Raw genomic sequence first — 15,970 nt, 5'->3', positions numbered from 1 at the left:
TGCAGCTTCAGTCCTCTGGGGATAACATAACTGTTCATACAGGAAGAATTGAAGATTACAAACCTGTAGTTGATCTTGCTCATCAGCATATTCGATTGACTGAAAGATATTCAGAGAATAGCGGCGCCTCATTTCTAGCCGGGCCATCGTGAAGCGGTACCAATTCTGGATGAGGATAGCAGCTCTAATGGCTGTCAAAACAGAAAGCAATGGAGTACACATGGAGGCAGTATAATCTACAATGAAAACACACATGCTGCCTTTGCAGAATTTTGCAGACAGATGACAAATTCAGTCCATTGTGCACAGTTGACATTAAGATGAAACTGCAAAAGTGAGACTGAAAAAGTGTTTTCTGATAATGAACACATGATGCTTTTACTGTTTCTGTCTTCACGGACAGATCCCAAACTAGCTGACTTGCTCAGGCCTACATTGTTAGAAACCTTCCCCATTTCATTGTCCTGAAGACAGTACTCATTTAAGAAGTCAGCCATGTTCAGCTGATGGGCAGTATGTGGGTTTTGGAAAGGCGAGGAAATGAAGAGCAGCAGTTTGGCCTACCAACAAAATGTATTTCTTTACCAAGCAGCAGTAAAAAGCTTCAGAATTCGCAAGCTGTAACATGAACACCATGTAATGACACAGTTTGTAATAGCTTCTTTTAACAGAAAGTTTTTGCCTGCACAGCTGTATCACCAAGCCAGAAAAATTCAAACCTTAGGATAAAATGTTAACTAATAGTACTGAAGGGCAGCATATGTTGCTTAAATAGACGTGCCAAAAGGCTAGCTTGGTGAACAAAGGAATGCTCGCCACAAGAATTCAGTGGGACATGCCAGAAGATAATTTTGGACTATGTGTTGAATACACATCCCACTCAGCACTTTATGAAGTTGTGTCTACTATTGTCTCAGTCTGGAGTACTGCTGGAAACATCACGGAAGGACAATCACCAAGACTGCAGCCTGGAGCAAAGGGCCTGCTGCCTACAGGACCCATTCATGCCACAAAAGGATCACATCCCCTTAGCTGCTCAGATAAAAGTTTATCAACCAGATCAACAACTGGTTGCACAAAGAGGTCCTAGAGTGGGCACTGTCCTGTGCAGGGAGCTCCTCACACCTTTATCAAGCAGTTAGTGCCACATGAACAGTGGCCACCAGTGAGAGCTATGCGGGAGGACAAGAGCTCCAGGAGCTGATGCCCACTTGATCCCTCACTACCATGCTGACAATCCCTCCTGCTACTCCTGCTACCCAAAGGGCAGCAGCTGTAAGGAGACGGGGTGTGAAACATGGGTGGCAGTAGCACTGCTAGCAGGAAGACAAGAGGGAGGAGTGAAAGCAGAAGGCTGGAGGGGCTGTGTTCAGCCTGAATTAACCATGAGCTTGGGAAAGGAGGAACAGGTAACCTCAGCAGTAACTTCTGCTGTTGAAGGGTGCTTATTCAGAAAAATCAACTAACTTTGAGAAAAGCACTCCTTGGTCACTTGTTAACGGGTTTTTTAAGGTCAGCTACAGAGGAATAAATGCACCTTTCAGATACTTAGGGCATATGTAAGTATGGATTTATCATCCAGGGGAGGACACCGTTTACTATACAAAATTGGAAAAAAATGCAGCTACTGCCTTGAAGATCGAGCAGCTGAAAAGATGGTAAATTCAAATCTAGTCATTTGCTTAAATTATGGTCAGAAGGGGACTCAGTATTAATGTGCTTAGCCCTACAGAGCACTAACAAGGGCAGTCAAGAGGCATTACATGCATCACTGCGTAATGGTGAGAGGAAGATAAAGCACAGGGGTATTGCTTCCTATACCTGTCCCAATATAACCACATTGCCGCTACCATATTGCCTGGCAACAAAAAATAGAGTAAGGTATGAGACTGCTCTCAAGAGATGACAAGTTTACTCAAAGTTGAACACAAGTATTTGTCAGCTGGTTCCTTACCTTATTTTCCCTACCTCTTCTTCCCTATCTCTTTCCCCCTGTACTCTCAACAGGATACCAGTAAATAGACAGGGCCAGCAATGCCAAGCCTTTGCCTCCAGCCCTGCCAGCTAACACCTCACTTTAAGAAGTTTCCTAAGGAACTCAATCCTGAATAGCTCAGCATAGGACACAGAAAAAAAGTCTTTACGCTTCTGATCTTGGGGGAACAAGCCAAAGCACCTGCAAGGCACCACTGTCAAAAGTACAAGGACCAAAGGGGTACACTGATCTTAGCTCCTGACACTCCCAAGAGCTAGAGCTCATTTCTGAGCAGATGAACAGAGGATCAGAAGCACAGAAACAAAACTGAGATGTTCCCCTGAATTCCAGAGTTTGACAATCACCACTGCACAGCACTGCAAATTCAAGAAAAAGGAGGAAACGAAAACCAACACTAATGTCTTAACACAAATGTTTCTGTTTTATTACTGTTGCCAAAATGAACAGTTGATGCTGAAAAACAAAACAAGAAATAACAACCAACAAACAATTCATATTAATGCTTTTTCTCCCTCCAAAACAGCAAAGAAAAGCTCTGTATTAGAGGGACAACAGTTTATACTAGTCAGTTATTCTAGCTGATCACAAATACCAGGAATTTTGAGACTCGGACGAGTAGTACCCCCGAGCGAGAATGATTTTTTTCTTAAACTGACAGTTACACAGGTAAAGAAAAACCTTCATGGAAAAGTGATTTGAGTAATAAATGTATAACATTAAGGGAGCTTTTTCATTAAAATGCTTACAGGTGCCATAATAGCACGTTGTTGGTATATTTTACCGTTAATAAGTATACAGTATAGTTAAAGTGGTAAAGTTTTCCAGTCCAGACAAAGCCATAATCAGTAAAGACTCCCATCCTACAGGTATCACATCCAACCTAGAAAAATCCTCCTGCCTGAAGGGTACGTAATCCTTATATGACTAAGAGCATCCTTCATACCCTACATAAACCCTGAAATCTCTCTTATTTTCTGTCCTTTCTAGAATTCACCACCACTACAGACCTGAAAATCTGACACACCATAGCAAGGCTGTCATCAGCTTTTCTGTTTAGAAGAGTACCTAAGGGGCAAAGCGCAGCCACCAGCACAGAAACTGAATTCCAGCATCAGAACCATTAAACTTCCCATTAAAGCCCCTCTGGGTTGCTTAATGGTCCTGAGCACTTAACACAGCACAGTTCCACTGGTATTACAAAAGACAGATATATATCGACCACTATGGTTAATGTTGCAAATCTAACAGAATATTTCCTGGTGTTTTTTTTTTTAATTGTACTTATTACAGTCCTGTTATTCTCAGGACTGAATCAGAATATGATTTTCACACTAGGCTAAACCGCATCTGTAAAAGAAATTAACAGCTGCAGAAGGTCCCCACATCAGCAAATACCTGATAAATTCATGTTATTAATGCATTAGAGGGACGTACAGCCTCAGGCTGCAGATGGAATTATGGTTCAACATCATTTGACTACTGCTGAAGTGCAGAAAGAACACCATCCAGCAACTGGAGAGGACAAAGCATTGTCAAACAAGCACACAAAATCATAAGCCAGCTTTGGAGTAGTGAAGCCTGGCTCCATGCCAATGTGTATTGATGACTGTAAGATGAGAAAGAGTACAACTCCTTGTGACGACTCCAAGCTTTTACACCCTCAGAAATATTCCCAACTAACTCATCGCTGAGGCCTTGCAAGGCACAAATATGCACAGCATGCAAACCCAAAAAGGATGGACTGCTTCCCAGTTACAGGTAGGTCTGTGACTCCAGATGTTTCCATTCTACTTTCACTGCTGTGACACAGCACTGATGGTGCTGTGACAGCCAAGTAGTGTACCTCAGCCAAGCTGAGGGCTACATTAAACCAGTCAGCTTGGATCCCTGTAGCCATGTAACTCCAGCTTCTTAGTCATGAGTTTCCTGTGACTTGTGTCCTGGTTGTTCAGTGAAATAATCTCCTAAGACTATGCACAGTGCTACAATAACATGGCTCTCGGCAGACCTGTAAATTGTGCTTTAATGACAAACCTTGAAAGAGAACACAAAGAGTCTGAACAAAGGTCTGAGCTAATCCTGGAATCCACCTGTCTGTGCAAAGCCCCGTGTGTTCACATCAGGGTGTGGTATGATTAAAAGCAGGGAGATGATGCATTAATTTTTTAATTGTATGTTTAACTAGGTACTGTAGAAACTTCCAACTGACAGCCCCGGTAACTGTCAGGGAGAATTTCAGGCCAGGCACTTGTATGGCAGAAAATTGATTCTGAGAGTCATTGTAGTAGCTCTGCTTTATTACAGTTGTTTCTTATTTGGGGTCACCCAGCAGCAGGGAAGAAACTGGGGCAGTTTGCCCAGGAATCTTGTGTTGTGAAAGGGCATAAGAAGTCCCCCTCAGTACCTTACCCCATATGTTTTAGCGGTGACAGAGCAAGCACAGACACATCTGAAATTTAGCTTCTGTCTCAGATGCTGTGAATCTTTTCCAACTCAATCTGTAGATGTTAGAGATTGTCTACAGTTGCCCTCTGACCGCAGCCAGCATCTAAAAGCTATGCACAGTCTTTTAAAAAGAGGACTATCAGAAAATATTTTTTTCTGAATAAGTATTTTGACACCAGGACTAGGGAGAAATATTAACTTGCAATCCTCTTCTGGTATTACAGAGAGAACAACCACTGACCCTGAAGACAAAGGCAGCACTCACCTTTCTCTGACCTTCTGTCAGCTACAGAACTGCTGCACCCCATGGTTCCAATGGTGCTGCCCATCAGTTTTAATTGCTGCTGATACGAAGCATGTTTCTGTCAGCTGTTTGCATTACACACTTTCCTGTCTGCTCCTTCTGTGATGAGGATTACACCCCTCGGGGCTCCTGGGCACCTCCTAGCACTCCCAATGAGCGGACTGGGGGAGAGGGAGAGGGGAGGAGGGGAAAAAAAAAAAAAAAAAAAAAAGTGACAACACAGAATCGCACTTACCTACTGCTCATAACAAATTACTGTACAGCACATTCTACACAAACTGGACCTGATGAACCACACTAGGTTTCTTTTTCACATTTGATTACTATCAGCTTGCATTCAAGACATGAACTCAGTAATTAATACAGTTTACTCCTTATATGTTAGCTGAAAGTTAATATGCACCAGTGATTTCTTAATCTGAAGCATAGCTATTTAAAGCCTTACTACCAGGGACAAGGGACTACAGAGGCATGTTACTCTTCATTCTTGTGATTTGAAAATCGGAACTGCAGAATTTTAAGGCCTTAAAATTACATCTGATACTACTGCTAAAAAAACCCCAAACCTCAGTCCTCCTAACACTATTGATTTGAAAAGGTGCCCTACCACCCCATTTATTACTTTAACCCACAGTGTCACCACCACCGCACTTACAAGGGGAAACAGCGCCATTGTAAATTGCTTTATTATCAGATTTCATTTAAATAAACCATCCAATTTTCTGTCGCATTTCTACTGAAACATTCTAAAGAAACGATCGGGTTTCATTAAATAAATGAACAAAGTACATTTTGCAGTGTGGCCTTTTGGGTTTTTCTCCTGGCACTTGCTCAGCCCTTCACTCAATGGTATCATTCACTAATGCAACACACTTCCTAATCAACAAGTTTAAATGAATGCAATTCCCCTGAGATAGAAAATGGATTAATTTCTAAGTAACAAGAAAGTCACTGATGCTCTTAGAGAGACTGAACTTTGCTGTAGCTAAAGATTTCTTACATGATCACAGTGACCCCACTCTCTCCCTGTCTCCAGGGATACATGTTTCTCTCTAGCATGTCTGACAGCTACATTTTTACATTTGTTTTGTTTCATTGATATTCCTTTTCTTTTAACTTGAATTTTAAAACAAAGAAGAAACTCATTACCATATAATGAATGCTTAACTACTATTCTTTTCCTTTGGCTTTACTAGCAGAAGTAAAAATAACAGGATGATAAGAGAGAGAAAAACATAAATGCCTATTTTCAATTTCAATAGTTAGACTACATTTATTGTTGTGGGACTATTTGCAGGTTTAATATATTTATTATTTTGTATTAGATTATAACATGTCATGACATATTATATTAATAACATATGACTCTTTATACCTGTGGGGCTATTTTTCAGGGTCCCACAACACAAGGGTATCCTACACTTGAACTGGTTCTGTCTCCTTCTGAGTCAGTTTTTATTTCAGAAAAGAAGGATTTTAGGGTTTTTTCCCTACAATGGACTGCTTTTCTTCTCTCTGAAGGAGCTATCATGAAAACCAAAAAAGTGCTGTTACATTAATTTTGAGCCAATCCGTGGCTTTGGCGGCATCAAATACAGCACTGATATTGCCAATAGCTCAAATCAGTCTTCTCTCCAAACCATTGTTGTTCTCCTGAATAACATTTTTGCACTTGCCCTCTTTGGAAAATCTCAGGTTTTCATTGCTCCATCTCAAAACAGCCAGCCATGACTTGAATTGTGATCTGAAGACTAGTACCAAGAGCAAAATAGAGCTTACAATCTAAGTCCTGTTGTAGCAAGACTGTCTTCACCAAAGGGCACGTCAGTGTATGCCCAGCGACTGGGCAACAGGAGCCCCAAACAGAACCATCACACCTCTCAGGACTCCACCCAAGCCCTAGCAAACAATGGAATAGCCCAAGAAAGGGTGATCTGAATCACTGTCACACCCTACTTTCAACAGCTTAAGCTTTTCTCCCAGTCATTCCCACTCTTCCTTCCACCTACCTCTAAATTCATGGACTTCTATCACCTCCTTGAGCAAAGAAATAAAAAAGAGACATAGGGACAGAAATTTTATAGTGATAGTAAATGAAACCTGAAACATACACTCAAAGCTTGGAGGAAAACTTGCAAAACAGTCTATCGTTAACCTCTTAACAAAGCCAAATCTGGCATCAAAGAGCTGGTACAGGGGAATAATCATCACCTTCAGTCCCAAATATCTGCATCCTAAGCTGGACACAGTAAGCATCCAAGCTACTACCCTATTTCCTGATGGCTTCTTAAGCTGCTTCAGAGCCCTCCTGGCCACCAACCTGCATGTCCAGACTGCAGCATGCAGGGTCCCCACCCAGGCTCAGCAAATTCACTTTCTTCCCTTCTTGTAAGAATCATGAATGAGGGGAACAAGCCACTGCAGAAAGAGACAGTGCTACCCCATCCCCCCCACCCCCCCTTCCCGGGCTCTTCATTGCTCCTGACTGAGCCGCTTCAAAGGAAGAAATCCCTCGCCTCCCCCTCCTTAGGTAGGTTTGTTCAAGCCAACTCCTGCTCCATGCCAAACCCTGCCTTCCTGGGCAAAGACATAAAAAAAATACTGGGCAAAGGCCATGAAGGCCTTCCAAAGGGAAGAAGGTTGAAAACCAAGCATTTAAAACATTAGAGTAATTTCTGTGAGTTATTTACCATGCAGTGTAGCAATGTCTGGTGAAGAATCATTTGTCATTACAAAACTTCCCCAAATGTTGGCTGATGAAATGGAAATCTGGGCGATTACCAAGGTACTGAAAAAGGCTTCAGAGAGCCAAGGTAGCTGGATGAGAATTTGGGACATAATGCTCTGTTAGCATTCTGGATACTATACCACTAATTCACCCTTAAGACAGAATCTGTCATGCCCACTAAAAAGCAGGCAGTAATTCAATCTCTACAAGCCAGTGACCTGTCCCATTTTCAGACATAACTCCAAGAAATTGCTACCTTTCAGTTCAACAAAAAGGCATTTTTGTGATGGACAGGCACTAAATACACAGCCCATCCACTGAAGCAAAATAAAATGTTATTCCAACCACGCCAATAGACGTGCATCAAGCTAAGTTGGAGTGGCATATGCTGCTCTTTTTCTGGATAGGAGTCACTGAAGGTTACACTGTAGCAAGTGCTCAGAAATTTGGGGTTCAGAACCTGAGCTGTCGAAAGCCTGATTTACAGAGATAATGAATCAGCACCATTTGATCTGGATATGATAGGTGCTGCCCAAAATCAATCATGCTTCCAGTTTGTCAGTCATGTAAAGACCAGGTTGCCTCAAGAATAATGGAAATCTTGTAAAGATTTATAGCTGACTTTTAATGAAATCAGCCTGAAGATCCTTTGGGAGGGAGCTATCCTTTCAAGCGTACCTTATCTTTTAAAATTAGATGAGCTGTGCTGCTGGCGGACAAGTGTAAGCTAGGTCAAGCCTGAGGATGTGGAAGCCATATGAATAAGAGCCACTAGGCTTTAACTTCTTATTCTTGCTTTGTCCCATTTGTTTCTTACCTTTGATAAGCAAAGAATGAAAGGCTCTTCCCTTTATTTTTGTTAATATGGGATTTCCACAATTATGCTACTTCCCCTACAAGTTGTTTCAACAGCTACCACCAGCAATGTGCCTTGTTTCCCTACTTGCTCCTTTCTCAAACGTATTTGTGAACAGATAGTTATGATCTCCCATGACTTAGAAGGTACTCTCATGTCTTAGAAGGTACATGTGATTGGAGAGGTGATGAGATAGGGAGAGTTTTCTCCATAAGGATCAGGTAGATGGATGGGTGGATGCTTCCAATGCTATCTATTTTTTAATGTTCTGTGACTCACAGATTTCTTCCAAGAAAAAGTTGTTTTCCTTTGGAAACAAGGACTGAAGAGAACTGAGAGATCCTTTAACATGGGTTTGTGATGGATTTGCTGCTGTGCATTGCTGAGGGAATGAAGCAGGAAAGAGAAAAATACCCTAGAGAAGAGAACCCAGACATTAAATCACAACACCTAGGTAGCACCTGTAGAGGGACAACTCTTTAAAACTGTCTTGTTGCCAGAGCTGGGATTGTCAAGGACAGGAATCTAGAGATGAGTTAAAAGTTTTCATTAGCTAAAAAGACCCACTCAGCAAAAAGCAGGATGAAGCAGCCACAGTCAACTAACAGAGTGAAAGAGAACCTAGCTATGGCACAAGAGCTGTAATTTTGACACCGACACTGAATTTGGTGTGCTAAGAGGCTGGCACGAGAACATCAAACACAGGCAAGGCAGTATGTATTTAGTTCTCTCTTATTTTACATCCATGGGACAAATTGATGCTTCTATCAAGTGACTTTCAGTGATTATATATATGTGAAAGAAAGAAATGAGAAAGCCTTTTTGTTTACAGATAATTTCTTCAGCCTGCTCAGAGAAGCAAGGCTAAGCTTAATATAGAACTGATGGAATAATTTCTAGCGATGGCTGTGTTGACAGATCTCAGTGTTTGGGCCAAGAATCAATACGGAATGGATGTAGTAAGATACTGGAAAGCCAGCAATGCCTGAAAGAGAATAAGATTAAGACAGACCAGCTCATTAAGGTGTACTCATATTCCTGACCCCAAAAATGCACTACAAAAAAAAGAAATAAAAGCAAGAGCTACAAAGGTGTGAACTTGCAGAGGTTGTTTGAGCAATTGTTGAGTTCAGGAACTGCAGGCAAATCCAAAGAGAATCTGCAGAAAAATGATGGGAGAATGCCAGTTCATGCTATGTAAAATCAATAAAGGATACATTTAAACAAAACATTTGCACTTCTTTGTATGGAACATAAGCAAACAAAACAAGCAGCCTTATTTTTTGTGCAGCAAGACTTTGGGGAGAATGTTTTTTAAAAAGAGGGGAAATGGCATATACAAGTAGACAAATGGGGTGCAGATCACCTTGAAGTATAAGCAAAGCCATCATATCACTTTCCAGAAAGGTTAAATGCCTCTAGGGGGAGATTCCTATAGGAAGCAAGGAAAAAACTGAAAATCCTGACGGGAAGTTAGTTCTAGTAAACTTGATCCAACTGGAGCATAAAAGTTAACACCCATTGTAAGCAAAATCCGAATCATGCACTGTTCTGCAGTTAATGAGCAGAGTCTTAATGACATCCCATTCAATTCTCCTTACTTGAAGAGGGAAAGTGGTGAAAAAGCAAAGCTCCAGCATAAATATGTGTTGACTTCTGAGTCAGTTTAAAACTGAAAATCATGCTTCAGCTGAAATTCATGTTGGTTTTAATAAAGTTTAAGTTAAGCATCAGAACAAGGTTCAAAATTATTATAAAATACTTCTTCCTAAACAGAAAGCACATGAAATATTCTCAAAGCTATTTGATCTCATCTGTGCTCGGAAGTTCTGGATAACTGATCTAGTCCAGGTCAAAATTTATAGTTTGAAGCACACAGATTCTTCTATCATAAATAGTCCACATACAACCGTCATTCATTCCCTACACAGACTTAGGATGAAGTCAGTTTTCTCTTTAAGTGAGCTAAAATATATACATACACCCCACCCAAAGATATTACCTGTTTTTTTCTTTCTGCTTCAGCAATATCGGGATTTTTTCTACAAGAGTACCTTTAGAAGATTCTTTTGTTAAGAGAAAGCAGCCCCTTTTTGGAAGCAGAACTGCACAATGAGGGGCACAGCTCTGCGGAACAGGTGCTCCGATTCGCTCTGGGGCTCTGGAGCTCAGGAGCTGCAATGCACTTGCCCTCCACCTATTTATACAGCTTCCCGAGAGGAAATTTCTTGAGCGCTGCTCTTCAGAAACAGTCAGGGGAAAACACCGTATTCATTGTCCAGCCTGATGTGAAAGTTCATGGCTGCAGCCCTCCAGCTGCACTGTGTGCGTGCTGTTGAAGAGCTGGTTTGTCACCATGCATCCTGAATCTCAGGCAGAGAAAGGGATGGGCTGAAGTTATCTGCTTCGCATCTGGAGTCACATGATCTCTTTCAAGAGGAACGGTCTTTCTGCTGCGTTGAGGCAATGATCTGCATTTTAGCAGATCTAGCACAGCAGGAAAAAACCTAAGGGCTGTCTAGGTATTTGGTTATTGGATGTGATTGGCATGATTATGAAAGACCTTAAGGAAAGAAATACTGAATTTACCATGAGGCATTGTATCTGCACATTAGTGATATAGGTGTCCTCTGAAACACTCAGTCATACCCAGATAACGGGGCAAGTACAAAGCACTCAAATCTTGCGCTCAGAAGCACTGCATTAATGCCCGTACACTTTATTTCTTCATGTTCATGCACATGTTTCTCCTCTTAAACCGTGAATTCAGTGGACTCGGTTCATGCTTCAGCTCGTCTGCTCCTTGTGCAACCACTGGAAAGGGATGGGACAAGCCGAGAAGGCTGCAGCATTGCTCCCCTGTGCGGTCAGGAAGCCATGGTGCTGCATGCTTTGAAATCAAATCCTGACCCCTAGCAGCAGGGTCTGCACCTCTGCCCTGGCTCCTCACCCTGCTGACCACGAATTCTCAGTCACTGCACGGGTGCTTGGGGAAGGGCAGAGCCATCACACCGCAGGTGAGTTGTCACTGCCCACTGCTGGCACAACAGCCCCTGAGGAATCTGCCACTTCTGGCAGTGTATCGATGGGGACACTGCGATATTGAACACATCCACCACAAACCGCTCAAAACCAGGAGGTGTCAGTAGAAGTATGGTATTGTAATATCACCGGTACAGTTTTGGGCCCAGTCTTCAACACCACTCGTCCACATCCTCATCACACCAACTTTTCCCCCCGTCTGTCCTTCTGTCCCTCTCTGAAAGCTGGGGAGGGGCTGCTTGCTGCTGCGCGTAGTGATGGAACAGAGCACAGCAGTCACTTCTGTGCAGTCAGCATGGAGGCCTGTGGGTCCAAAGAGGACCATGGTTTATAAAGCACGCTGTGGTGGGAGAAAGCTTCACATGGATGGGCACAAGATGGGGGATCACTGTGCCCCTTGCCCTGCAGCCTCTCCACATAACGGAGTCCCACCAGGACTGGATAAAGAGCAAAAGATTTCTGAGAAAAGAGACAAACAAAGCAAGATCTTCTCCCTCCTGCCCCTGCCCCAAAGTACTAATAATACTGTAATGTGATATTTTAAGGAAATTTTTGCCATCAGCCACCACTGTGAAGGACAGAGTGATCCAATTGTCTTTTGGGACAGACAGACAGCTGCCCTTACCATGACAGAACGGATACAGTTGTTAATATGCAAAAGATATTTAAAACGCCAAAACAGCAGAGCAGAAGGCACTGTGTGAATACACTGGTTTGATTGACTGAGCTAGTCCTTTGAGATTCTGGAGTCCCAGACACAAGCTTCCACTTTCAAAGCTGTTCCTCTCCTGTGAGACGAGATAGTAAGTGGAATACATACCAGGCAATTCTGCATGACCCAGAAGACTTTTGATGTTTGTTTTTCTGGCAGGGTGCACTTTCCCTGATCAGGGTTACAGTAGCTAATCATTTATGTATGATCACACTGTTCCGCCAAAATGCATGCAAGCAAAAATACGTCATAAACTCTTTCCACTGCACTCTGGGGATACACATTATTTATAAAACATTTACAGTACCTGATAAATGCATCTATACTGGCATTGACCAAGATCTCTGCACAATTAGAGGCTATAAGGTTTGTTCCAATGGCCAACAAATCCATCAGAAATATTTCATCCAAGATCACTGGGAGAGGGATCAAACCCTTGGCTGTTAGATTCTGTAGGACTTAAAGTCCCCACTGCATGTTTTCTTTTGTTATTCATGGTAGCTGTTCATCCTCTGTCTTAGTGGTCAGCCATGACTAAGCAACCTGATAAAGAGTCAGTCTTGCTGGACTGAGCCACCTCTCCAGTTACCTATGGGGATCACAGTAACATGCAACTTGAGGAAACACAAATGTGATTTCCAAATTAACCTTTCCTGTTCAAGTCCAAGGACATAGGCTGTACCAAACAAGACCATTCTCCTTCCTACAAAGGGCGAAGAGAACATACTAGTCCCACCAACAAGGTCACACATACTACTGCTTTTTTGTTCAGCAGTCATGTCACACACTTATGATACTGAGAAGGGTTTTAGCATTAAAAGCTGGAACAGAAAGTAGGCCAGAAATTCTGACAATATGTTGTTGAGCAGTCTAGCATGACAAGAAAAAAACCAGTTATGTTGCTAGTGCAGAAATTGGGACATCCCTTTACAAGAAGCCCTTTTCAATGTAAAAGCACATATTCTGTTTTCCAAATACTTTGGAAACATTAACCTCCTGACCAAGCCTCCATGCAGGCATTCGACATACATAATTCAAATTCTGCTTCAGGCTTATTTCTCAGAAACTCCCACTACAAAGTGATGTAACCATTATTTTTCAGAAAGACTGAAGATAACCATAGTCTAAGCGAATGTGCTCCTTCTGAGCCCTGAATATGGTTCCCCTCCTCTTACCCTACCAAGCTCAAAGAATTATTTTTATGTGACCCAATAAAGTATTTTAAAATACTAGCCAGGGGACAAGTCCCTGTCTGAGAGACTTGGCTGTCCAGTCACAAACAGAAAGATTAAAAGGAATAGAAGAAATGAAGAAAGAAAGAAATTCCAGAACAATTTTAAACTGTGTCTCAGTCAGTGAAACGACAGAAATCTGTTCTCACAATCAGAAGGAGTAGGTTAATTTGGGTGAATGAACAGGAAAAGAAATCTCTCCCCCCCTGCCCCCCCCCCCCCCCCCCCCCAATTCTGGGTGAGATGATGAATAAAAGACACCAAAACACACAAAATCAGAAATGTGAAAGAAAGGCAGATGTAGGGCTTCCAGACTCCTGAAGGCCAAGAAACTAGACCAGAACTCTATGAAAGCATCAGGATACCTTCTGTAAAAATTAGAACAATTCTTTTAAGAAAGGAGAATTTCCCAAATTATTAGTTGAATGCAGATTATTCTGGGAAGCAATGACTAATAACCTAATTTGTACAATTCTACCTCCCTCACGTTAGCTTCAGCCTCCACTTAGACCTATAGAGATGACAGCTATCTACAGCACTCAGGTTTTGCCAAATCTTAGTAAAGCAACATAAGGAAAAATAAATGGGTTCAAGAATTTCCTAATGACAGCTTGGTCTGCATTTTGTTGGTCTCGTGAACCATAAGCTGCACAGAGAGTGCAAAACCTACATTCTGAAGCCTCAAGCCTACCAGATTGTCTCTTCCTAAAAGGTGCCTCTGGGTTAAAGCAGGATCTCCAGGTCAGCAGAGTACACAGATTTGACTCATACACTAATGGATCACTATGTAAAAGGATTTAAATTTTTTAATTGGTTTTTTTTTTAAGACTGGGACCTGTCAACAAAGTGAAGCCATCACATACATGGTGGAGGGTCAGCAAAGTCTATAGAAACAAATTTCTTCACCTCCATATTAATCTTGTCCTTATGAAATTGCTTCTAATGACAAAAAGACAGAATTGCTACCTTGTAATGGTAAATCATCTGCTGCTTCAGCAAAAATATTAGTTTCAAAATTCACGGCAACTACAATATTTAGCTACAAAAAATACAGTTTTGCCCACAGGCACCACGTGCTTCTGAAAATTCATAAACTCACCTTTATATTTCGAATAAGAGTTTCTGTTCGTAACTTTTAATCACAGCCCTATAAACACTGTACAGGTGCCTTAATTTGTACTTCTAGAAGCCACTCCCTTTGGGATGTGAAGATTTAGTATGGTGGGGACTGAGGTAAAATGAATAGTGCAAAACCCCAGGTAAAACGTAATAGAGGAAATAAGGCAATTATTGTGTGGTATAACAGAAGACAAAGAAGTCCCTGAATGAATGAATACCTGATGCAGATGGGCACAGAACTGCACAGAAACAGCCACGCTACTCTGCATCCTCACCAAGAGCCATCTTCTGCAGCAGATACACCATGAATCCACAACCTGAGTAATCTTGGATATTGCTGGATGGAAGTAGGGGGTTAGCAGACAGTACTCCATCAGCTTCCCTTTAGTAAAGACACGCTTACGCACACTCAAGGCCTTCTCATGCTGCTTGTAACAAAACACTTTCCCCTCCCCCCTCCCCCCCAAAAAATCCAGTTGCAAAGGGGTGTCATTCACAACCCCCACGGACCGGGCGGCGCAGCACCAAACGCCTCGGCCCGGGGCCCTGCGGTGAGTCGGTGAGCGCGGGGCGCCCCCTGCTGGCGGCGCCGCACCGGCAGCTGCCCCGCTCCGAGCAGCCCAGCGCAGCCCAGCGCAGCCCAGCGCAGCCCAGCCCCGCTGCCACCCCAACCGCCCCGATCCCGCCGTGCAGGCCCACACAGGCTTTACGTGCTACGCGACGAGATGCAGCAGCGTTGTGGGGGAGGGTCTGCTTTCGGGGCCTCTGCCAGGCTTGTAAAGGAAGGTCCTCGATGCTCTCAAGGTGGATTTTAGAAAGCATATGGTTTCGCTTTCACACCTCGTTCTAGAAACACTGATTGGTGTGTCCCATGCTGTGTCTGAAGGGATAAACCACAACTTTTGCAGATCCATTAGGCACCACACACCTTCCTCAAGGGCTTTACAGAGTCACTGACAAACTTCAGGCTCTGCCACCTCTTAGTACATTATTTTAGACACTGTCTCCTGCGCTGAGGAAATGATGTACACCTTCTTCCTGCAGCTGAAAAGAGAGGTGAAACACCCCACAGTAAGCAGCAGAGCACCTTCCCATGAGTGATTTACACAAAATCCATGCAGCCAGGTTCCCCTGAAGGAGTGGGGGTGTTGCTACACCTCTCACGGGGCTCAGCCTGCCTTTCCCATGCTCTGGGCCACCTGCCAGGTACCGAGAAGTAACGCACCAACCCAGCGACCTCTGTTCTCCACTTACCTGGGAGAACCGAGCAGCCGATCAGATTGCAGGAAGGCTTGCCAGCTGTTTCCAAAGTCAGGGTTGGAGGCAATGAGGTTAGGAGCGCATAGGCTGAAAGCAGAGATGTACCAAACACGTGCAGGGGAGGGGAGTGCTCAGGGTCCCCGCTGCAGCCGGCATAAGGCCATAACGGGGCCCTGCCCCTCAGGCTGTTACCGGCCTCCCTGGGCCCAGCCTGGCGGGGAGGGCCGGGCCCCAGGCTGCGGGCTGGCAGGCCTCACACGCAGGGGCAGCCTGCAG

General features: G+C 43.2%; 1 protein-coding gene across 4 annotated transcripts in view; it reads right to left on the bottom strand.

The window, feature by feature from the left end:
- The window catches only part of PPEF1 (protein phosphatase with EF-hand domain 1), a 42,050-nt gene extending 26,281 nt beyond the window's left edge, over nt 1–15,769 (bottom strand). Inside the window, exons 1-3 of one of the 4 annotated variants that reach the window (XM_027778959.2) lie at nt 15,689–15,769; nt 4,707–4,906; nt 64–191 (exon numbers count right to left, since the gene is read on the bottom strand). In XM_027778959.2, the coding sequence (XP_027634760.1) occupies nt 64–191; nt 4,707–4,770 (192 nt within the window). In that variant the 5' untranslated portion in view covers nt 4,771–4,906; nt 15,689–15,769. Of the gene's footprint in view, nt 1–63; nt 192–4,706; nt 4,907–10,331; nt 10,837–14,652; nt 14,776–15,688 lie in introns of those variants that run through there. The other 3 variants (XM_027778955.2, XM_027778957.2, XM_055801861.1) reach the window with 3 other exon arrangements.
- Between the last annotated feature and the right edge of the window lie 201 nt (nt 15,770–15,970).

This window comes from Falco peregrinus, chromosome 4 (genome assembly GCF_023634155.1).
Source record: "Falco peregrinus isolate bFalPer1 chromosome 4, bFalPer1.pri, whole genome shotgun sequence".
Classification (NCBI taxonomy): Eukaryota; Metazoa; Chordata; class Aves; order Falconiformes; family Falconidae; genus Falco; species Falco peregrinus.
The sequence above is the reverse complement of the archived record's forward strand: the minus strand, read 5'-3'. Positions and strand labels throughout refer to the sequence as shown.